Genomic DNA, 23,913 nt, shown 5'->3' with positions numbered 1-23,913 from the left:
ACACTGACAACCAGCAATAATGGCGAATGAAAAAAGTTAACTTTCCATATCTGGGTTCAATTCTGGATTGTGGCTTGCACTTTTTATTTAAAGAAAAAGAAAAAGTGCGACGGGAATGCCAATTAAGAAAAAGATCTCTGGATGCATTAAAAAACGAAAAAATTGCAGAATTTAGTTGATACGGACAACTAAGAAATGGGAAGAAAAAGTGTCTCCTCTTGTCCTGGTTGCTAAGCTATTAGTGGGCAAAAGATTTGTCTTTTTATAGAATCAGAATTTTTATAGAACGTCTCAAAGTATCCTTGGCATCTTGAAAACGAAACACTCAGAGGAAAAATTATCCAGTTTAAAAATTATCATACCTCAAACTGGGAAATATATTATTTACGCTTTCAATCTTGCTCATTTGTCGCCATTTTGAACTCGTTTTTCAATGTAATTTCTGCGGGGTTTACTTCACGCAATTAATTTTGGAATTTAAGCAGTGCGACCTAAATGGAACGTAAACTTAGGCGAATGATCGTCCACCAAATATCTCCAAATTTAGTTTTCTATAAAGAGAATTCAAACATTTATTACGAGTGACTGGTAGTAGATGCAGAGCAAGGAAAATACGTAGCGTTGTTCATAACTTTCTTGAAGAGTGTCATCAATAATCCAAGCCAATACTTAAGCACTGTTAGATCAATATTTAACTTGAATGTATGTGGAGTAAGAAAACATAGACTTATAGCATACATCGATAAATATTTTTGGAATGTTGTTTCAAAAGCTCACTTTAGTTAATTTTACCACAGTCCATTCCTTAATAACGTTATTTTAAACTCGGATACGAGCGCTGTCTGTACAAAGGGTTGGTTTGATGCACAAGATCAAAGGAAACGTGATATTGGATTCTTTTAAAGTGCACCTAACCCCAAACTTTTTTTTCGCTAAAACAAATCTACACTTTATTTGAAGCATTTGGGCGAAGAAATTTTTGAATTTGGTTGAATCCTCGATTTTCTATGCCCTTTTAAAGTCGCGATTAAGTGTTTCACGACCGCGTTTTAGGGAGTCTGGGGCGGCGGTACCTGATGACATCTACCCAGGAACCAAACACAATAGCGCCTCAGTCAACTCACTGTATTTGCTCGAGAAAATAGAATGCAAAACTAATCGTTTCGATGTATTTTGGGACTAAAACGTCCAAGTTTTGTCTCAGAATCATTTCTTTTTCGTCACTGGAGTCAGAGTTAAGTTTCGATTCGGAAGGCTCCGAAATAAACTTCGATCGAGCACGTTCGACAACTGTGAACTCACTGCTTAGAGCTTTGAGAACAATTTGCAATATTTCAAGCGACGACGGGGAAGACGTCTTTGCGGACGAGCTGCTTGTATATTAGGAATGGAAGCTAGATACGAAGTGGAGGGGCAGGCAAACGAACAGCAGGAAAGAAAACTCAAGGACTGCTTTGGATGGTAATTTCGTCAACTAAATATAAGATTCCCACGCGTGTTTATAGCCCGTTTACATTTGTCCTTACCGAGAATGTATTTTGTCAAGGTCCTGTTAAATCCAGTTTGTGTTTTACTTTCAGTTGAATGCTTCATGTTTATAAGAGCGACGTACGTGTTGCAGTTTTCGAGACTTGATGACCTCCAAAACATTGGCTTCGATCGATTGAAAATCGTATTGTTTGGACCTGTATTTTTGAAGCTGCGGGAAGCAAGGCGGAAGGAAACATTTCATACAATTACCGATTTCACATTGTCACACGTTTTAAGTCGTAACTCCAAATAACCAATGTAAATTGTTCTCAAAGTTTGCAGTGAAATTCATCGGATAAGCGAAAAGGATGTGTTCCCTAAGCGGTCCGCAGATAATGTTACGCGGTCATATTTTCGACGCTATTGCACAGAATCTTTGTCACACTGCTGATTTCCAAACCTTCGAAAAACTCTGTGAGTCTAACAATTTTGTTATCATGTAATTCTAGAGGATTAATCTTCGACTTTCATCTAAATCGAAAGAGAAATAAGTGTTGGTTGGCGGCGTACAGTTGCGATCTATTTACGTATCAGTATAACGCTTCTTGATCATGACCGGATCACACAACTTTGCCGGTTATGTTATAAATACTGCGGGATTGAAAGATATAGGTTGTCGGTGGTATTTCTACAAATTGCTGGTTAGCTTTAAGCAGAAAATTTATGAAAAAGCGTTCGAAAGTCTGCGGAACAAATTCCAGTGAGAGTTCTTCAATGGTTCTCACAGATTCAGTTCGCTTGTTTCGGTTCGACAAAATCAACCATCGTTTACGTCTTTATTGCACCATTAGCCGATCATCGCCAGTAAATTGTACAATATACCTTTCTTTAAATCTGGAATATTGCTGCAACAGCCGATAGCACCTCTGGAAGGCGTTTCTGCGCACTTTTCGAATGTGTATTACACCATCCTGAAGGAGATGAGAGGAAATGAGATATCCAACCTTCCTGGGTAGACGTCACAAGAGCCGCTGGACCCATTCTCCTCAAACTCGGTCGTGAAACAAAATGGCGGTGTTTTGGAGCTATTTTCGAGATTTCGTCGTGGCACAGAAAATCGAGGATTTAACGGAATCCAAAAATTTTTTCGCAGAACTATTTCAAATAATAAGTAGATTCGTTCTAGCGAAAAAAAATTTTTGGGGTTAGGTGCACTTTAACCCATTTTATTTTATGTTTAACAGCAACGCAGTAACCCCTATTTTAATTCCTATTGCCGATAGTAATATTCTTTTTTGGAAATCATTACATATTAAGTCTTGCATCTCTAATTTTCTGACGTTAAGAGCTCAGTTTTGTTCACTGAACGAAGATGTATCCCATGGCCTTGATGAATTCGTCTCCACTATCTCCTCCGTGCTGAGCCACGTTCCCACACGTGTTGGTGTCGTCTGGATATCCTCCAGTACCAAACCCGATTCTGGAGTCGCTGGAGATGCAATCATTTTCATTGTTGCCCACAATGCCTATCCGTGCCTTGGATGAACCGGCATTGTCACTCAGAACATTGAAACCTTCTCTTTCGCAGTTTTGCTGCAGGGAGGCTTGAGAACCGATCAGTTTCTTCCATTCGTCGCGACCCAGATTGGTGGGACGGTATTTATCATCCTGAATCAGCGAGTACAGCGAGCTAGCCTCCTTGTCCAGAAGATAAAATTTGGTTTCTACCCCAATCTTCATCCCAAGGCAGATCTTGGTAAAGGATGTGGCCCAGTAGGATGGTAACTTGGTCTCCATCTCATCCAAGCCAGTTTTCCCTTCAGGGATTCCATATGATTTCAGGTCGGTCCAGTAAGAAGAATCGTAATGGAACGTTTTCTGCAAGACATAATTGAGTATATTAACTATTCGGACCAACCTTTCTTCGTAGGACTCATCCAGGAATTTTTGATAGTGTCCAAACATGTTGGTAGTACCTTCTACCTTCCTTGATAGTTACACATTATGTTTTTAAAATACGGCAATTTAAATAGGCGTTCATCCCATACACTTTGCTCATGCATGTAAAAAGGGTCTCTTTGAGTCAATCTGAACTATCCGGCAACCTTAAATTGTTTGGAACATTCTGTTGTCATGTTACCTTCTCTTTGTTATTACAGGTACTTTAAATTCAACTTGTTTTCCCTAATTACACCGTTACGGATGTGGATATTTCAGGTTTGAATTGAAATTGAAACCAAAAAAGCTAGCTAATTTAATTGTAAAGATCATGGAAATTGATCTCCATTTTCTTAAACTCTCAGTTGGATGGCCATGTTTCTGCCAACTTGCTATTAGCACTGTTATTCCTAAGGGTCGATTTCAGCTAAATGCATGATGTGTCTATGGAGTTAAATTAAACTGGCTGTAACGTCGAAGAAAACAAAGACGGAATGTATTAACGTCTTCGCTTAGAGAATAAACAACCCAAACATTGACGACTCCACTTTAAATCTTCTTTAAACACAGTTAGAAAATTTCTAGGTCAAATATTGATTTTAGTTAACTTCGTAACTGTAAAATTTGGACTATGTTGAGATCTATTCGCAAAGTAAACGGTTACAGTGTACCTTAGCGCCGTCAATTTTCAGGACCAGCGTCCATCCTCCGCCACCACATTCGCCAAGGTCATCGCCACCCATGTAGCAGTAGACAGGAAGCTTCTTATAACCAAACTGGAGCATGTATGCCTTGTTTTCGGTTGGGCCTTTAAATCAATGCGAATAAAACATGTTTCAGTCTTTTATAATTATAGCCAAATGAATCAAATAAAAACTGGTATTCCACATTTCTGAAAATAGTTCGACAAAAGGGTCTTTTGTTGAAGTAAAATGTTCGTATTTTCGATTCTTTCGCTTGATTCTCCATATTTACAGACAGAAGCTCTCAAAGCTACATTTAGCGGTGTTTTTAACAGATCATACCATTGTAATGGCAACCTGTAATGCCAACTGAAATTGATCATACCCTGTGCACAGATGTTTGGCAATTTGTTTGATGTCATTATTGTGGCGTCAACTGAAAAACAACTGTAGTATTGATCTATCAAAGTAGATGTGCTGAAAAGATTTTACAAGCAGTTTCCAGCCAGCTTCAGATCGTAGTTTTTGAATGATTTCTCAACAACTTACTGATCGTTGTCATAGATCTCTTTGCATGAACTTGGACCATGGTGGTCGCAGTTGTCCGTCGCTACACAAATAGAAAGCACACGATATAATTTATGTAAGCTATACTGAGATCATAAAAAACGATACTGCATGTTAGATACTGTTCAGTATTAGAGATTAAGAATGACGGAAAACGACAGACTTAAACTGTTCGATACTACGGTAAGGTAGAAAACATTTCTGAATGTACCTTGACTTGGGCATTCCAGCTTGTTCAACTTTTGAAGAACAGTCTGGCAAATTTGTGGCTTTTTACCAGCGTTAACGAAAATGGTTAAATACACCAGACAAATAACTTCAGCGAGTTTCAACGGTATCATTGTCTAGACTTGGAACTGAACGGTAGGTAGGGCTTTCAATGAGAACTGATAAGTTAGCATTTGAAGAGTCTGTGGTTTATAAACCCTTCTATTACTGCTTACATCAAAAATCATTTTCTCCTCACACACGCTTAGATGTTTTCTTTCTTCTTGAGCGGAGAATGAGTATATCAATCAGTTCCCAGCTTACGATTGGTTCTTTACTTTGCTAGAACCAAACAACCAATAGCAAGCTCGCTTCGAAATAACATTATTTTGATGTTTTAGAATAAAGTGAAATAACCATAGGTACTTGTTTCAAAATATTGAGCGTTAAAGTTTTTATTACCACCCATCAAGTCAAATAACCTAGGCCACGTGTGTTATGAAATAGCAGAATTGCACTACCAAAGAGCTTCTGAAATAGCCATAGATACAAAAGTCGGGTTCCTTTGACCTTTTAAAAACGCTATTGAGTGTTAAAATAATTATTTTACCACCCGTTTAGAACCTTTTGTTACACATTCGTGGTTTAATTTCCACTCTTAAGCTTGTAAACATCTTATTAGTAACTGTTTACCTGTAGTTTTAGTCGTAAACGGTAGCATCACAATCTTTCGTTTGCATGTTCTGAGCATTCTTGGTTCTTGAGTTTTAATTTATTTGATGAAAAGGAGGCTTATAAGTCTTTTATTGTCTCCATCGTTTCTTTTGGCTGGATATGTTGAGGACGTTAGCTAATTTGTGAAAAAAACATTTTAACAAGCTTTTTTTGTCGAAGGAAATCATGCAAATTATTCTGGTGCGCAGATTCGCTCTCCTTTGTTACCTGCTGCGCAAGGCCTTCTGTTCGACGCTATTTTGATGATCGTTTGATATTGATTGACAGTACCAAGTTCCCGGTACCAAATCCTTTGTTTCATTTGCTAGTATACAGTGCGGACGAAAGTCCCAGAGAAGCTCACTATTGAGCTAATTAATGTTCCCAGTAGCTACAAGTTAGTGTCTTCTTTTTCTTTGAAGTCTACAGGGTATAATTGAACGGTTTAAAGTTGATAAGCGACTAATTGCTTATTTACCGTCTATTAAGTCAAATAACTATGGAACGTTTGATATGGAATTGCAGAATAGCCAGACATGAAGATAGTTATATAACCATAGATACGGAAATCGGTTTTTGGTGTTTAATTATCGGCAATAGTCAAACCAAGGAGGAGGTACATTTAAGTTGTGAAATTGTTTTTAAAGCTATTGATGATAGGCCGGTTAAATAAGTGAATATTTACCACCCAATAAGTCAAATAACCAACGGGAGGTTTATTATGAAATAGCAGAATAGCCAGGTTTAAGATAATAAAATAACCACCATATATATGCAAGTTCTTTGGGTCGCAGTAGTTAAGATGAAAACAGTTTTCAAACGGCTTTTAGAGTACAAAACTGTGCTGTAGGCCATTTTTCATGAATGGAGAAGGATCGAGATTCGGAGCTCATTCTTCAAGCTGTGGGACTTTTAATATGTAATTTTCAATTAAAGTAGGTATGAGTGGGGCAAAATTAATACAGTTTACAAGAGGAACAAATAAAATGCACTCACACACAGACTTGCTGTCGGTATTGTAGGATTTGACGTAAGGCTTATTATTTGTTTAATTTATTCTAGGTGCTTACAAAAAGCTCACGTACAGAATTATTAGAAACATAAAATTATTAGTAATTAAAAGTCCAAGCCCCACCTTTAAACAACAAAACGGAGGATAACAGCTAACAGTCTGAAAATTTGGAATGGGACAAACTTGAACGGATGCGCATATGGCAAAATAGCGGATTACTCAAATATTTGGAAATACAAAATGTGATCATGATCGTATGAAAGGAAGTCAGAGAATAGAGAATTTGGTAATAGCTAAGGAACAAGTTTTGTTAATAGAATAACGTCATGTCCAAGAGAAAGACCCCAGTGAAGTGCCAATCAAAACAACATGTATGACACTGAAATAGATAACTCTAGGAGACAAACTGTAATTAAATATCATAGCTAACCGGCAATTGACCGCGCCAGCATTCTGTGTAACGGCGGGAGTGTCTCGATGTTTACGTTTTCCATGCCGTACTAGTTGGATATGAAAAAGTTAACTTCGTCCTAAAATGGGGGAAGGGCTTTGGGACTTTAACAGAACGTATTCATTAAATGTAGGTGATCAAAAATCTGTGAAGTACCTTCAACGCTGTCTCTAAGGGACTGAGAATGAACAAGACATCGAATCTGTATTTAAATACTTTTCTATTTTTAAAAATAGAATTTTTAAGCTTAGATTTTAAGCTTAACCACAGATCGAAGTTATTCTCCATTTACCCTCATTTTATTTCGGCATATGTATGTATGCCGACAAAGGTCGTGCGTCTGCGTTAAACACGCAGGGCACTCGAGGAGGGTGGGAGGGGGGGGGGGGGGGGGGCATGTTAAAATGGAAACATTCAACCAATAATCAAATATCAAAATTTCACTGCATGTTTATCACACAACAGGTTAGTAATTTGAAAGAATAATGAAAATAAAGGGTTCTAGCTGGATAGGAAAACTGAGTACCTTAAGCTTAGTCCAGAGTAAATTCCTACATACATACAAGTTAACATTTATCTGTGCTAAGATCGAGGTGATACTGAGCTGCCAACTATGGAAAACATGCTGATCTATTAAATTATAAGCTATCAGGTATTAGAAGTTTGAAATTATTTCTATGATAATAGGGAAAGAAACTGGTACCCGAGAATCTACTGTAATATTTCACAAAACGTACGATTTTTTACCCTTCTCGGTTTATTCCCATTAATGCTGTTAGTTTCCAGAGAATTAGTAGCGTTTATCAAGAAAACTTGTACCCAATTTGTCAAAAAAAAATATTTTTTCTCATCTACACCTTTCTAACGTTTAATCGAATACACAGCAATCCATGAGCATCTTGGCAAATTTCAGGTAAACAAGTGGAATCCCGTTTTTTCTAATCTCCGAGGGAAACGAAGTTGGTTCAAAAAATCGGATTGTTCGAGAAATCAAGGGTAAAATTATAGTGTTTGACCGAGAAGGGGAAATGACTTTTGGTTCGAGCTATCGGGAGGTTCGAAAAAAATGAGTGTTCGAGAAGTCGGGATTTCACTGTACGTCGATGATGACTTTGTCGACGATTCACTGGTTGGTTGAATGTTTACGAAGGTGGCTGATTAATCCGATCTGGAAAAAACTTTTTCATTTGCGAAGGAAAGCAATAACATGTTACAAGAATCAGACGACCGAAACCACGGCTTTGAAAAGCAATAGAGCTAATACGAAAAATTTGCATAAAAATTTTAGAAGAATTAGACAATCAAGAGCAAATTCCCACAAAAATTAAACAAAATCAAATTTCTTCGGCAAGGCTAGAAAATTCAAATTCACTCGTCTTTTGCATATAGCTAGCCCCTAGCAAGAGTGCAAACAGGCTCTAGTTTTTTCCTTGAAATAGCTTTGTCTTTTCGAGAAAAACGACATTTTCGATTTAACCTTCAGACTCAATTTCATGCAATTTAGCGAGTTCCAACTGGGCTGAAAATCGGCTGAAAATCGACCATTTTCATTCGATTCGCATTTCGCAACCATCGAGCGCAGAAACGTTGTGATACAAACAGCTTATTTCAAGAATATTGGATTAATCTAATTATTTAACGGTAAACAAAACCAAAGTGTTCTCCAAAATTGAGTTCGTCAGTCGGTGAAAAGAATTGTCATTTTGACCATGCGCCATGTCTCAGAATTCCAAAAGATTTTAGATTCTAACTATACTAGGATAGGTCTTTCAATATATTTCTCAAACTCATTAATTATTCATGAGCTGATGACCCAATCAGCTCGCATCAATTGGGTCAGGTGCATGTATGTTGATACCCAATGAACATACCGATCAAGACACGGTAGATTAGTTCAAAAACTGATCAAGAAACTTGAATTTTAATCAGTCTTAATTATAATTCTAAATACAGCATTTTTCCCGCTTAAATCATTGCTTACAACAACAATACAGCAACATATTATTCCTTCTTAGACATCGTTACATTAATTGTACAGTTTTTGAATTTTCCTTTCTGGAAAACAACATCCGTTAAAGATTGATCCTGTTTCTCTGTGGTAAAACATGTAGTTGTACTAACAACACTTGGACCTAGGATCTTTGAAACTTTAGACACATTTTCTTCTGTAGGCTTTTCGTACTGCAACAATGCATTAGAACGATGCCCCGACCTTTCGCGAATCAATTTTTCTTCAACCCCAGAATTGAACAGGGAGGAAACACAAGTAACGCGCAAACTGTGAGCGGTTTTGCGTTTAAAGCCTGCCGCGTCGCACATGTCAGGCAAAATCTTGTTCAAGCTGTTGATGCCTACGGGCGCTTTATCGAATGCGAACCTAGTTTTTGATGGCTTAAAGTAAAATGCAGTAACTTCCTTTGCATGAGTCTCAACTAACCCTACATACAATCTGAATATCTCAACAAGGCACGGCTCGTGCTTTTCCTCAATAGAATGACAAACGTGCTTGACCACTCGCGGCACATACTTTAGATCACAAAGACCTCCATGATAAGTTTTAGAGGCATTTTCTTCAAACTTAATAAAATTTGGACCAATTTCAAAGTTGTTTACAACAATATTTCTGTGATCTCCCCCCCCCCGCAACCCAAAAACTTTTCCGTTGTAGAAATAGATCGTGTTCAATAACGACTTAGCTGATGTAGTTCCCAGCAATTTCTTTTGCCAGAATACTGCTTCTTCTTGCTCGCTCACAAACTCCTTTTCCTCTTTCTTACACTTAATGTGAAGCCCTTCTCGAACGCCATTCTTCATCTCGGCATCTAAGCAACGTCGGAAAAGGACAAACCTTCAAAAAATAACACACAAAATTAAAGTCCTGAAACAGTGCATTTTAAATTACTAACCAATTCGCTCTAAAAGTTGTCAAGTACCTTTTGTCACTAGCGTCCAGAGGATTCAAAGCTTCTGATCCATTTTTCTCCTCCAAATAACGCTTGAGGGCACAAATGATACCATAAACAGACTTCGGAGGGTATCTTTCACCGGACTTTTTAGCTACCTCCATCACAAATTTTGACAACCAATAGTTCAGCGACAGAGCGTCCATTCCAGCAATATCTACACTCACAGCGGTAACATTGTGTAAATCGTAGTCCTTGAAGAGACCGCCACAATCTAATACCGGAACTTTAACCTCTCTCAACCTCTGCCATTCGGCAAAAATGTTCACAGCCCACTTGTTTTTATACTTAGTTGAAACTGGAACAGCATCATTCACCAAAACATTTTCTTGAGAAGAGGTTTTTGGACCTCGAAAACGTTCTGATCTCCACTCGATCTCCATCACGCGGCATAATGTTAATTTATTAAAAATTCAACCTTTAAAACTTGCCCACATGGCCGCATATAAAAGATTCATCATTTACCATATGAATAAAAAACAGACAATAGCCTATTGAGCACGCCTACTAATTACCTATTCTTCGAAAAAAATTCTCATGCTACTTTGAGAAGCCAGCTCAAAAACTCGTGCTTCGTTTTTCATCACGGGTTCCAAACACCTCGAAACAATAAAAGCACTCCGCCTTCGGCGTCGTGCTTTCATCTGTTTCTCGGTGTTTGGAACCCCTGATGAAAAACTCGCACTCGTTTTTGATCTATTACGTAAAGTTTAGTTTGGGCAAATGATTAGGCACTCGTCAAAAAATTATTCAAAATCGTTCACAAAAGACACAAAATCACGCCAGCAGCTACCGAGTGCGTGACCAAAAGTATCATCAGCATATCGGCATTTAATACTTCAGTTCGAAACGCCAGCATTACCAAGCAGTATAAATGACATACACATAAAAATAACATGTTCACCTACTTCGGTTTGTAGTATCCTGAATCTTGCAAACAGATTCTTTCCCTTCATTTCTTATCAGTACCCGTATCCGACTTTGAAGAAAAACAATTACCGTCGCAAGTCCCATGTAGGTATTATTGGATGTATTATTCTCTTTGTTATTTGTGTCGTTTGATTAAGCCAGTAGTAACTGCTAAAGCGTCATTCCACGTGTGACGTTCGAGTTTCCATTTTGAAGACGTTTGAAAGGCCTCCATTTTGACTGAAGATGTTTATCCGAGACCGGGGCGTTACAACATATTTTACATAGGGGTGAGGGTCGGGATTTCAGAGCTTTAAACAGAGTTACTCTTCTTTGCTTGAATTTTAAGCCACAAAGACCTTGTTAGTGTGTAGGATTTTATCCCTTTACCGAAGAAAGGAGGCCCTGAATTAGAACAAACATCGAGATATTGGAAAAATTCTAACGCTTTTTCTTTCCGAAATAATCCCCACTCTACCCCTACCCTGTGTGCAAACGCGGAGCGATCGAAGATGGCGGCTTATTTGTCATTGCTAATTACTGGGGAATTCGGCCTGAAAGCAGGTTGAATGATTGTACCGAACAACAAAACTGAAAAGGTAGGAACATTTACATAGGAACTTGGTAATATTGAGCGATTTGGGGGATTCAAATTCACCAGACGAATGCGTACAGGTTATGCAAAGCTAATGGAACACCGTTGAAATGGCAGGATGGGAATGTTGTTTGATAGTCAAGACATGATAACCCAGCTAAGATAAACACATTTATATTGTTTTATACTTAAGTCGCGCTGATATTCCTGTGATATTTCGAATTGACGTGATTTGATGACAAAAACAATGGTAGCACTTTTGGTCACGCATTCGACTGCTGGCGTTATTTTAATTTTTTTGTGTGTAATTTGAATAATTTTGACGAGTGCCTAATCATTTGCCCAAACTAAACTTTACATATATTGAAAGACCTATCCTATTATAGTTAGAGTCTAAAATCTTTTGGAATTCCGAGACACGGCACATGGTCAAATTTTTGTCAATTGTGAACGGAAGCAATTGCAGCTGCAGTTTTGAAAAGCAGCAGATCTAACCGGGAGAGTTGAGCAACTGCACAACAGTTTGGAATTTCGAGTTAAAAAAAGAAAATATACACGAGTTTGAAAGGCACATGTACATGTTCCGACCGACAAAATTTGATTTAATCAAGTTGATGATCGCTCTCTCAAAGAAATAAAAACTCCTCACAATTTGAAAACATGGACTAAATGATTACTCGAGAGCGGTTGAAACCCTTCTCGTAAAAATATTAATGGCAGAAGTAGTTGGAATTCACGACAAAGATTTCAATTTTCGTCGGGCCCGAATGACACTCGAATGCAAACATTTCAGTCGAGAAAAAAAGTAAAACTTTCAACAACCAAACTGATATTAGACTATGAAATTTTGAACTCCAATATATCTTCTCTAGATATATTCTTTCTTATCGGAAAGATTTCAATTTAACCAAATTCTCAAATGATCTTCTTAACTTTGTCTTCATCCTCCCTGCTTGGATCCTTTTGATCATCTTGTGTTTTCCCGACTTTCCCGTCTTCAGGCGTTTACTCCCTGAAAGTAGAATGGATAAAAATTGCGTAAGTAACAAACCCAAAGTGTGGAAACAAATGAGTAAACGAGGAATAAAAGATTTCACAATGAACTAATAAACGCGAGTGCTCGCTGACAGGTACAAGACAAGGTTTGACAAGGAAACGCCATTTTCATGAAGGCCACTCTCATCGAAATAACCCGCTCTGAACTTAAACGTCTCGTGTGGTTGCTGAACTAGCTTCTCTCGTAAGTTTTACTCCTTTAGTAAAAGAATGAGCTTGCTCTAAGTTCAACACGAAACCATTAAACCGAGCTGTGAAGCGCGCGGTAGGACTTGGCGCCAGTAATTTTTTATAGATATATTACTTACTAAATGATACTAACCATTGCCAGAAATGGGTCATTGTCAGCCGGCCGTGTCCTTCTCCAAACGTGAACGCCATTTCTTCTTCAAAGTAAGAATTTCCGTCTCGTGTAGAAGGGACACATCTTAATCCGGCAGAAAAGATCTCAAAATGACAAACAAGCATCCGAGATTAGCAATAGTCATCATGAATATGGAAAATGCGATCAATCAGCTAACAAATACGTCACAAATATAACACCCGTGCACACTTTGCCCTGAGAACGTTTGGCATTTTCTTTGTTTATACGGAGTCCACGTGAACCCGTAGGAGTCGGCAAATATACACAATAGGTCATTTTTGAACATATTTCGTTTCATTGCTTACTTCGGTCTAAACTGACCACGGACTATATATTGTGCAGTCTCCCTGCGTTCCGCTATTCTGCGCAATCCTGCGCTTTTTCCTTGTGTTCCCGGTAAGCTCCCTCCTGCCTTGCCCGCGTTTAATCCCTGTGAGCTCCCCGTGCGTTTGCCTGTCCATTGTTTTACCCCATGCAATCCCCGTAATTTCTGCGTGCGTGGTATCGCGTTTTCGGTGCGTTCTACCACGGATATCCCGAACTGACGATTTATGGTAAGCTAGGCCGTTTACTAGGTTCATATCCGCACCTTCAGTGTAGTTGCTATTGACAGCCTAATCTTGCTTCGGTAAATGTGCCGTAAATAATATTCTGAGTGCGTAATAGCTGCGGATGATGTAATAACGCCCCAATGCTCAATACTGTAGAAGACTGGTGTCTCAATAATATAGAAGCACTATGATGTTCTTTTTTTTTCTGTAATTTTAACAGTTCGCTTTTCTTTAGGGTGGCTGCGAACAGTTTCCCGCACTTTTCAGCGGTAAACTCTTTCGAGAATTAAAGGTTTCTCTGAATCTTCTCCACATAATTTTTTTCAACTTTGCAAAGAGTTGCATGTTAACATACTGACCATTCCATAATAATAATAAAAAGGTTCTTGAGTTCGCTTTTGAGGTAGAAGCATTTAATGCTAAAATTGAGTGTGTTTTAACAAGATTTACGATTACTATGGCAACCTGTTATCCTATGAAGATAGCCACAACCTGTCGACCAACGATTGGGCATTTTCATGGTATTAATATTGTAAACTCTGTAGGGGAATAATTGCTGGAAACTGTTGGAAACTGTTGCCAGCCACCTTTTAAAACTATTTCTAACTTATCTAACTTTAAAATACAATCTATCATGTATACAGCTCTCCCAGAGGAAAAGATAAAGAAGGCCCGCCCAAAAATCACGTGGCGTTAAACTCTGGAGAAGGAAGTGGAGCAAATGGGAAAGACCTGGAGCAGCACGTAAAATCTTTGAAGATTCCCAGGAGATGGTGTGGCCAGAGTGTAAACAATGTTCCGCTAAAGCTGACTTGTGCACACACAAGTCTGCTTTTTGCATTGTGTAAGAACGTGCCTTTTTAACAAATTCCTAGTCACTTTCCCCTAATGAAGGCTGAAGTTTTAGCAGAAACGTTGGGACTTTTACAAAAAAATTTTTACTAACATTTTTACATTTGTTTAAACCAGAGTAACGTTTTTCAGTCATGAATCAACCACCTGGTTACAGGACCATTTTTAAAAGTTTTCCAACCAATTCAGCCGCTCGAAAATCACTGGTTTGCATCACATACCGGCGCCATGTTCTACAAATATGAAAACGCAGCTTTATTTCTCCGACGTAGTGTGAATAAGGGCCTTATTCAATTTGACCCCAAAATTTGTTTCCTCGATACGCAGTGGTTTATTTTTACAGTGGATTTGTAAGTCATATAGAAATACAAAAGTGTTACAGAAGTTCAACGTGCAAAATGCAGAAAGAATATGCAAATTACACGCATTCTAGCTATTTTTGATTGCACCTCTTGCGTTGTTTAGAAAGTTTTTTAAGGGGTTTTTCCACACACCTGGAGTATTTTATTCAAGCAAGTCAAATGCTTACTCAGGCAAAAGCAAGTTAGAGAATACCAGAAGTGTAACTTGCGTAAACAGGAACTTCGGTAAACCTCTTGCACTAGTTCTGTTCATTGTCGGTGAGTGGTGTTAGAATGTGGTTTGTAGCTCAGTGTTTCGCAAGCGTTGCAGCTATTTTCCATGTACCATATTCGACCGGTCGAGGTGAAATACGTTTCAAAACTCAAGTGACATCGTAAATTGCGTCTTCATTGAAGGTTTGTCGTCAAAATATGTTCTTATAAATCCGCCCAAAGCCCAAAATCTCCCACCGCTTTCGCTTGACGCATTAAGAATTAAAAATATAGAAATATTTAACGATTATATAAGAGATTAAGATATGAGACACACTTAAATATTAAAAAGCAAAGCATTGAATCGAGTCTAACAATTTAAACAAGTAAATTAAAAATTTAGATGATAAAATGGTCCAATTCCTTATAACTGTCCATAAAAGTGTATAAGTATTTAGCCACAGCTGACACCACCTTGAATGATCCTACTGTATTAAAAGGCTTAAATATTTACTATACTAAGATAATTTAAGTTACAATTCTAGAATAATTAGCAATTATTCGACAAGGTTGAGTAAAATATTGTGATTTGTCAGTGGCGAGCAGATCAATTATTTGCCGAAGTCGAACGCCGAGGCAAATAATTGATCTCCGGGACTGATAAATTACTATGTTTTGCGGTAACCGAGTTCAATAATTATTATTCTATCACCGTGGAGTTTTATTTTTAAATCACTCTCTAACAGCTGAGAGAATATCTACCATTTTTACTCGAGAGTGTGGTTTCAATTACGCATGGCCAGAATATTGGCGGCAAAACACATTTGGCGGTGCTACGTATAAGCAGACCACTATTTGTGGGCAGTTATTTACTAGTCACGTGGTGGGCTCTCGGCCATTGAAAAGGAAGAAAAACCTGCATCAAATGATAATTAGACTAAATTATTTATAACGTCATCTGTTCACTAAAAAGGTTTACAGCAATTACTGTTGTAGGTTACATATTTTGATACATAAGGAAATGGCTTGTTTCCAAAGCAACATGAAAACAGTAACCTAAATATCTAAGCCGATATATTGTGATCGTTAATAGATCCTCATGATTGAGTTGGCAATAAATGCAGCATAAAATCGGGTTTCTTACTGAGCCCAAATTTTAGACATGTCTAAGAAGTAACTGTCCTTATCAGCTTCAAACTTCAAATTTATCTGATCTTTCTAGGCGCAAAGATCTTCGACCAGCTTCGCGGAAAACCCCCTTAATCTTTATAATGACACAAAGATGTTTTCGGTAAAATATTTGCATAATAATGTTTGAGCGTTTAAGCGAAAAGCCTGTTTATAATTGCTACGGTTTCAGTTACGAAAATACATACCTCTTGAATCGCGGAAATAAGCATTCACGACGCAGCCAAAGTCGAACCGGCTGAAGAAAAACCGAGTACCTTGGTGCTCCTGAAAGAGATGGAGGTATGTGCTAGTTTTCCACATGCACGTTCAGGTCGAATTTTGATTCTTACTTCTCTTAAAGAGTTCAAATTGATCGGATGAAAGTCTGTAATTGTACACTAAATTAGCTCCGTACAGCTAGTGTTTCCTGAGGTATTGACTATTTACCCATGAAAGTGACTGAAGAAATACCGGCTTGATATCCGGTCTGCTCTCAGCCAACATAAGTTGTACACACATATAAAAGGATTCGGAGGTGCAGTCGTCTCGGGATCGAGCGGTCCGGGTTCTAGCCCTGGCCGGGGGTATTGTGTTGTGTTCTGGGGAAAAACACTTTACTCTCTCATTGCCTCTCTTCACCCAGGTGTATGAATGGGTACCGGCGACCTTAATACTGTGGGTAACCCTTCGGTGGATTAGCATCCCATCCAGGGGGGGAGTAGAAATACTCCTAGTCGCTTCATGCTACGGGAACCGGGATAAGCTCCGGCCTCATGAGCCACTTAGCTCGTATGCAGACTTTGCCTACTCTACCTTACTTATAAAAGCGGATCTGGGACCAATTTTAATTTTACAAAATAAGGTTCTCAAGGTGATTGACTTTTATGGGTAACGGCGAACTCGATGATAAACCCTGTATTTTTACAAAATAAGGTTCTCAAGAGTGATTATATTCGGTTCAGCAGAGCCTCGCGAGCAGAGCAGCAAGTTAGAATCTAACTTGATTACTATTCACGGTGTTTCAGCAACGAGGAAGGAAAAAACACCATTAGACGTACTTGTGCTGTTTCCTTCTACCACGCTGAACATCTTGGACCCATAACAATTTTCGATATTGTGGCGTACTTGACCAGTTACAACAAGGAAGTAGATCAGGATTAAAATCATGGACAAAAAAAGTGTTTCGAAAGTTGTTTACGATAATCTTGAATTATCGTTCTCTGTATTGTTGGAGACAATTGTTCCATTCAAAGTGAATGCCGTCTGTTTGATAAATTCCGTTTTTCACTTTTTGTGTACGAACTGAAAAAACACCTAAACACATTGCTGGAGCTATCGGCTAATCAGCATCGGCACAGGTGAATAACTGAAACAAAGTCATGCGTACCGTAAAATCGTCACTACGCCTGTGTTGTTTACTACCTTTTGCAAAGGATTTTTTGGGGGGTAGGAGGGAAGGGCTCCCAGGGAAGCTTAATAGTGGGAGATTATGACTGGTACTCTATTTAAAATCATAATTTAGCCAGAAAACAGCATAATGTTGTTCAGTGCATGGCAATTTCGAAAACGTTGATGATGCTTCAAAATATTTTTTCTCCCGTTCACAGTGTTGGATTGCTATCTTATGAGGTGGGGCGTGGGAGATTAATATAAAAGTGTGCTGATAAATATACTGAAATTGAAAGCAGAGATAACAAAAAAATTTTTCTTGTCTTTTTAGAATGAGCCACAGCCTGGTACATTTTCTGCTCCTTTTGTAACCACTTCAGCCGCTCTAAAATCACTGGGTTGTGTCACATACGCCCTGTTCTACATCTGGCAAGTTATCGGTTTGATCCTGTACACCATTCGTGCCTTTGAAACGAGTCTCTTGGCGAAACATACCAGCTTTCAGTCGACGTACATCCCGACGTTTCATCACTCTGAACAACTGCAGCTGGCCTGGTCCATGTCTCAGATACTTAACAATGCCTTGGTTATTCTGGCTGTGTCAAAGGTTCCCTCGTTTCTGGGCTGTACCGCCATCCTAAGATTGCTTATTCGTCTACCGGGGTTTTGGAGTCTTCTTTCCTTGTTTGCAATGACTATTGTAGGCTATGGAATGATTCTCTCACTGGCAAATAACAAAATGGAAATCGCTTTGATTATGGCTTTTGCGATCGACAATGGAATTCAAGTCGTCTTAATTTGCCTTCTTAATTTCACCCAGGTAAACCACTCTCGAGGAGAATTTCCTTTTAAAGTGTTTTGTTTTGTTAAGATAAACATATTCCTTTTGGTTCTGTCGTATTTCTCAACTTTTGTGATTGGCTCGGTACAGTTTTCTCTTCGTGTTTATGGTTTTGATGAGAACACTGGAATTTCTGATGAATTTCGCGCCTTATTTATCGCAGTACGGAGATTTACGCAGATTCTATACTGCTACAAAATCTTTGTATTTTACTGGGAAAAGTTCCTTGTTGATCATAGGAATATCCTACAGTGTCGCTACGATTATTTAGATGAGTTACACAGCAGTGCCACAAACACACAGAGGGGTCTGGGTCAGGCTGCTGGAATCTCAGTTACCGCAGACCAGAATGACGTAATCTAAGGGATCGATAAGCTTTGGTCGATTCTTGCGTGAACATATGACTAAACGATTTTGGTGAGAGTGTTGAAATATACTAGTTACGCAACGTTTTCGAGTAGTATATCATGGAATATCCTACGAGTCACTTGTATTTTCACCGTAGGCGAGTGTGTATACAGCAAGAAAATACAAGTGACAAGTAGGATACTTTACCACGAGAAAGCGTTACATAACTATTTTACACCATGCCATAGAAAATACAGTGGTCAACAAAATCAATGGGACATACGCGCGGCACTTGATGGGAAGTCTGGGCGTAATACCGTCGAATATACAACGGCTTTCCTGTTTTCTAATTGGCTGTATTTTGTGTGGCGTGGTATAAACAGACATATTTTAAAGTAAGTGTTAGTACTTGAAAGGGAGGCGCGGTGGCCTTATGGCTAGTGCGCTCATCTCCGGATCGAGCGGTCCGGGTTCGAGCCCTGGCCGGGGACATTGCGTTGTGTTCTTGGGCAAGACACTTTACTCTCGCAGTGCCTCTCTCCACCCAGGTGTATAAATGGGTACCGGCGACCTTAATGCTGGGGGTAACCCTGCGATGGACTAGCATCCCATCCAGGGGGGAGTAGAAACACTCCTAGTCGCTTCATGCTACAGAAACCGGGATAAGCTCCGGCCTGATGGGCCACTTGGCTCGTATGCAGACTTTACCGTTAGTACTTGAAAAGAATACCTGTATTTTCTTTGAAGCCTTTAATTTCATACCTTACAGCTGACTAGTGTTGGGCGGTACTGAGCCAATTATGTAATATAATGATTTTTGTTTAACAATGAGCTCTACAAGGCCTAGCAAGATTTACTTTCTTTCAGTCTCAATTTTTTTTTTCTTTTCGGTAACTTTCGTAAAGAAAGAAAGTTGGCTATGCATATTATTCTGCATCTTATTGTAAATACATAATATTTATATCGCACAATTGTCAAATATCTGTCGGTATTTGTAGGACCGTGGCCAGTATGAGGTAATCGAAACCGAGGCACTTACCTGAGCCATTTCTTTCGTTTTAGGCTTTTTATGGAGGGGTTGAAGGTAAAACACTGCTTAATACCAGGAAGAGAATTTAACCACAGTCTTTACCTTTTATCTTTTATGTATCGATATATCTACTATACATTTCAAGTTCGCGAAATTCTACTAAGAACTTTTCAGACGGACAATATATACTTGAAGTTCATACTGCACAAGTAATCGCGCAATATTGCGACCAGTAGTTTGTCAGTGCACGTGTTTTATGGAAACCAATTAATTCTTATAGCATGGGTGTAAAAATAAACGATATTTTTCTCAACAAAACTGGTTCGCTCAATTACCTTATCTCGAAACAAACCACGCAGCCTTGCGAAAATATCAAGGATTTAAAAGAGTTATAGAAGCAAAAGAAGAGGTGCGGAATGAGGATGAGGGGTGGATTGGGTGGCAAGGTTGACCGGGGTGGTCATAAGGCATAGACCCTTTTCATAAATGGCTGCCAATTTAAAAGTCTCTTGTATGCATTTAAATTAGCCTCACTAAACTCGTTTGGGAGTAACAATTCTCTTGAATTATCAACTCAAAAACGAGGTCAGTCAGGCTAGTTTTAATACTTACAAAAGAATTTATAATTGGCAGCCATTTATGAAAAGGGTCTATACGGGGGCTTTTACACGCAGACAAACAAGAACTTTTCGACCAGCGAAGGAAACTTACAGAAGATAAAAAAACGATGAAATTTATAACTTCAAATAAACGACAGTTCGTATACCTCTTGGAAAGTGTTGAATAAAACAAACAAACAAACAAGCAAAGACAAATCAAAACTCACACACTCGTCTACGCCTCGTGCTTCGTTACCTGATTTCCATCATCATCACGTCAGACCGACCAATCATAGACCAGCGGGACTAACCGAGGAAAATGGAATGACATTTTCCGATCAAACCGGGCCGACCAAGAGGAATGATTCTTGCCATTTTCTATTCCTCTCCCGAATCCACCACGTAAGTGAAATCTTCTGAAGAGAGGAAGGGCAATGAACCGGTTTGTCAAAGTGGAACGGCGATTTCGCTCCGACCGGTCCGACCGACCAAAGTGGACCAGTTCCAGAGGTGGTCCCGAATATTCCATTTGACTTCCGACCGAATGTTCCGGAATATTTTAGCATGATGGAAAGCACGCACGTTTTCATGGTTTCGTCAATGATACCAAAACCATTATGGTGCCAGCGTAAATACGGTTCTCAACCGGTTCTCGGTGACTCAGCACATCTTCCACCCGTGCATGGCGAAATGTTTCACCCATTGAGAGAATTTCAATCAAGGGATTTTACAGGTTTGCAGTAACATAATGCCGGATGGTCTATGAAGTATTACCTGAGCTTGTTTTCTGTCAAACTACCCAAGACTACAGACGCGATAGAACGAAAGGGAAGTTTTAGACCATAACATACGAGAGACTTAGCACTTCCTGTGACAGCTTGATTGGTAAGCGTACGGAGACCAATCCTCATTTAAGTAATCATATGCGGCGAGATCACGTTTTTTATTAACTCAATGGGTTCATTTTCGTGAATAAATAGAAATTTCTGGAAGCATTTTCTAGCGACATACAAAGGAAATTGCTCAAGTAATTAAAGCCATTGGCTGAGATGTTACGTCTTAGTCTGGTAGCGCTGAGGCATCGCTCTCTTTTTCGAAAAGATTTCTGAGAGCTCTCTAGTGTAAGCCTGGAAGTTACACCGTGTTTTGATTTGAACAATTTAGGTCTGACTACTCAAATGCGTTCATTGGCGCTTCTTGTAGTCTAGAGCGAGTGAAAACGGCAAGCGACGGCCGATGGTAAAATTCCAGCGCCAAACGATGGTTAAAAATATTGGAAGAGTATTAAAAAACAGGGTTATTTTCATACTGACGACGTATTTTTACCAAGTTTCCACGTGTTAACTTCTCTGGAGTAACAAATTTGAATAATTGACCAAACGAGAGGAGTCCGCTATTAACATGCAAGGAAGAAGATTGTTGAATTAGTTTGCCAATTAAACCAACAAGAAAAGCGCTCGATTGGGAGGGTTTCATTACGCCTGCCAGTCATCCATAAGCGACAAGAAACCAAAATAAACAAATTTTACGCCAGCTGCCATCTTGTTTTCGAAATATGCCCTACAAGTTAATCTGTCCAGAGTTACTGACGTCGAAATAATTTTCTACATGATTTGGTTCTTTCCGTACTTTGCGCAATATAGTGTTCTGATTATCGAAGACGACAAGTAACAAATGTTTTTCTAGCAATCTGTCGAATCAGGCACCGGATACGACTAGAAAAAATTACTTTGATCAGAGAAAAATCAACTGAAGTGCAAACTAACAGTTTGATCGCTAAAACAGGCTTCCATCAACAGACGCCTCCTTGAAAACGAGGGCAGTCTTAATACGTGGTCCAATACGAAGCTTACTGGAAGCAAAAGAAGCCGTTTCGAGGCTTAGGGAAATAATTAAAGATAACTATTTCGTTCCCGAACCCTCGCGATCAAGTGGAAATTTGGTATTATTGCTGATGTATCCATGACGACTAAACACTCACTTATCATGTTGTGACGGTGAGAATCCATTTGGCAGCCGTGGTGAAAGGTGGGTTTTGTAAACTGTAAGACATACGTACGATAAAACTAATAAGCAAATGGGTTTTTTGCTTCGTTACTCGAAGGAAACTAATAGATATAATGTATTATGGTTTTCCGTATGAAACCAAGTCAATTTTCAACTCTGTCCTATTTTTTTCAATGTCCTTCAGCTCGTAGTCTGCGAGTTTTACTGCACTGTAGGTTTGTCTTGGTTTTGTTCAAAATTCATATCTAGAACAAATATTGCATTCTGGCAATTAACAAACGACGTTGTTTTACTGCGGAAACTGTTTGATTATGAACCATGCATCCATGAGACGGACAACTGATATCACGGCGAACAGAGAAAGAAAGAAAGATTATTTAGCATTTTTAATAAGTCAATACTCAAACAGAACAAAATTTAACAGATCAGCTGCCTTGGGGATTAAAAAATAACCATAGCGAAAATAGAAAAAATTAAAAGTTCGAAATTGTTGGGTTATCCTCTTACAAACTCGGTCGTATTCATGATAAATACGAGCGGGCTTGTTTTATACAATGCACAACCGATGATAACTAAAGGCCATCTGCTTTGATGAATCCCGATCTTAACTGAGCACCGACCAAGTGTTTCGTGCGTGAAGCAGCAGGAGCTTTGTGTCTTCAGCGAAACCAAAGACTGCTCACCAAAACAATATCACCCTTATCAAACTTGTCTTAAGCAACTGCGTTTAATTTCGTATCATATTCTTCCAGTTTGCTTTTCAATGTTTAAATTTACGTTACACGATAAATACAAGCCTGTGAACCTTTCACAATCAATTTGAGGTTACAAAACCGATCTCTAAACAAATGACAAAGATATAGTGAAATTAAAATACCCAAAAGCAGGGGTTATAAGCAGCCTTCAAGGATTATAAACTAAAATTAATGTATAGACCTTGTTCTATGTTAATGTGTTTTCATGGCTAATGTTTTTGCTTCTCTTGCGTCCGAGGAGTAATCTGTTTTTTCATTCGTGTCAAATTTTAGATCTGGGACAAATCGATGGCGCTCGCGATTATTTTTCGACCTTTGTGAAAGCAATTAAAGCAAACCACAACTTCTCGGGACATCTTCATCTCAGAATGTTATTTGGTCGCTATACTACAATATTTAATTGACAACGTGCTGCGGATTTTCAACGTTTGCAGTCGTCACCCTCTTCAAGTGTTCCACTACTAGATTGTTGAAGGGAAATTCGCTTATGAGAAAATACACAAAGGATAAAATATATTATGAAAAAAAATCGGTCATTTGTCATATAAAGCCTCGGAAAACCAAGATAACTGCTATTAATTACGACTACTCCAAAGATCCTTAATTTTTTTTTTTTTTTTTTTTCGATTAATTGGAATTTTGTCGACTGGAGTTTTCCATGTTTTTATTTTTTATGAAAGAAATTGTGCCAGAACATTATATTCACAACGTTTCTTCAAGAGACCAAAACGTTTTTACGCTTATTAAATCCGCTAGAATTAAATTCAAAAACTCACAGTCATTCTCGCCAAAACGTGAATATAAAATTATTATATTTCAGAGTTACGAATTCATTCAAGAACATCGCCATGAGCCAAAAAAATGTTACGCAAAATTTGTGTTGCCATT

General features: G+C 38.6%; 4 protein-coding genes and 1 long non-coding RNA gene across 5 annotated transcripts in view; 2 read left to right on the top strand and 3 right to left on the bottom strand.

Annotated features, from left to right (window-relative positions):
• Positions 1-2,685: 2,685 nt before the first annotated feature.
• On the bottom strand, positions 2,686-7,388 carry LOC110046707 (putative skeletal organic matrix protein 5). The gene is made up of 4 exons (XM_089292498.1): positions 4,870-7,388; positions 4,639-4,701; positions 4,080-4,213; positions 2,686-3,348 (listed from the first exon to the last, which is right to left on the bottom strand). The coding sequence occupies exons 1-4, from the start codon at positions 4,997-4,999 to the stop codon at positions 2,830-2,832; spliced, it is 846 nt and encodes a 281-aa protein (XP_089148624.1). The 5' UTR covers positions 5,000-7,388; the 3' UTR covers positions 2,686-2,829.
• Positions 7,389-8,944: 1,556 nt separating this feature from the next.
• On the bottom strand, positions 8,945-10,713 carry LOC149110600 (zinc finger MYM-type protein 2-like). Its single transcript, XM_089292469.1, has 2 exons — positions 9,976-10,713; positions 8,945-9,890 (listed from the first exon to the last, which is right to left on the bottom strand). The coding sequence occupies exons 1-2, from the start codon at positions 10,386-10,388 to the stop codon at positions 9,044-9,046; spliced, it is 1,260 nt and encodes a 419-aa protein (XP_089148595.1). The 5' UTR covers positions 10,389-10,713; the 3' UTR covers positions 8,945-9,043.
• A 1,382-nt stretch (positions 10,714-12,095) lies between these two features.
• Positions 12,096-13,017, bottom strand: LOC149110599 (uncharacterized). The gene is made up of 2 exons (XR_016208096.1): positions 12,888-13,017; positions 12,096-12,521 (listed from the first exon to the last, which is right to left on the bottom strand). It is a non-coding gene; the product is annotated as an uncharacterized LOC149110599 (long non-coding RNA).
• Positions 13,018-16,195: 3,178 nt separating this feature from the next.
• On the top strand, positions 16,196-19,982 carry LOC110046775 (uncharacterized). The gene is made up of 3 exons (XM_089292837.1): positions 16,196-16,356; positions 17,777-18,265; positions 19,697-19,982. Exons 1-3 carry the CDS (start codon positions 16,351-16,353, stop codon positions 19,751-19,753), a joined length of 552 nt encoding a protein of 183 aa, XP_089148963.1. The 5' UTR covers positions 16,196-16,350; the 3' UTR covers positions 19,754-19,982.
• A 2,099-nt stretch (positions 19,983-22,081) lies between these two features.
• The window catches only part of LOC110046768 (platelet glycoprotein 4-like), a 26,346-nt gene continuing 24,514 nt past the window's right edge, over positions 22,082-23,913 (top strand). Inside the window, exon 1 of the mRNA XM_089291028.1 lies at positions 22,082-22,291. The gene's annotated coding sequence lies outside the window, so the exon portion shown is untranslated. The remainder of the gene's footprint in view (positions 22,292-23,913) is intronic.

Source organism: Orbicella faveolata, unplaced genomic scaffold, assembly GCF_042242905.1.
Source record: "Orbicella faveolata isolate gen_17 unplaced genomic scaffold, um_ofav_v1 contig_24, whole genome shotgun sequence".
Taxonomy (NCBI): Eukaryota; Metazoa; Cnidaria; class Anthozoa; order Scleractinia; family Merulinidae; genus Orbicella; species Orbicella faveolata.
The sequence above is the reverse complement of the archived record's forward strand: the minus strand, read 5'-3'. Positions and strand labels throughout refer to the sequence as shown.

What these genes read in the sequence shown, in the direction of transcription:
- LOC110046775 (XM_089292837.1), top strand. An exon ending in GCCTTCTTAATTTCACCCAG is followed by an intron (nt 18,266 to 19,696) that starts GTAAACCACTCT and finishes CTTTCGTTTTAG; the next exon opens with GCTTTTTATGGAGGGGTTGA.
- LOC110046707 (XM_089292498.1), bottom strand. Translation starts at nt 4,999, where the DNA reads ATGATACCGTTGAAACTCGCTGAAGTTATTTGTCTGGTGTATTTAACC. An exon ending in GCTGGAATGCCCAAGTCAAG is followed by an intron (nt 4,702 to 4,869) that starts GTACATTCAGAA and finishes CTATTTGTGTAG; the next exon opens with CGACGGACAACTGCGACCAC. An exon ending in TGAAAATTGACGGCGCTAAG is followed by an intron (nt 3,349 to 4,079) that starts GTACACTGTAAC and finishes TATGTCTTGCAG; the next exon opens with AAAACGTTCCATTACGATTC.
- LOC149110600 (XM_089292469.1), bottom strand. Translation starts at nt 10,388, where the DNA reads ATGGAGATCGAGTGGAGATCAGAACGTTTTCGAGGTCCAAAAACCTCT. An exon ending in CTGGACGCTAGTGACAAAAG is followed by an intron (nt 9,891 to 9,975) that starts GTACTTGACAAC and finishes TATTTTTTGAAG; the next exon opens with GTTTGTCCTTTTCCGACGTT.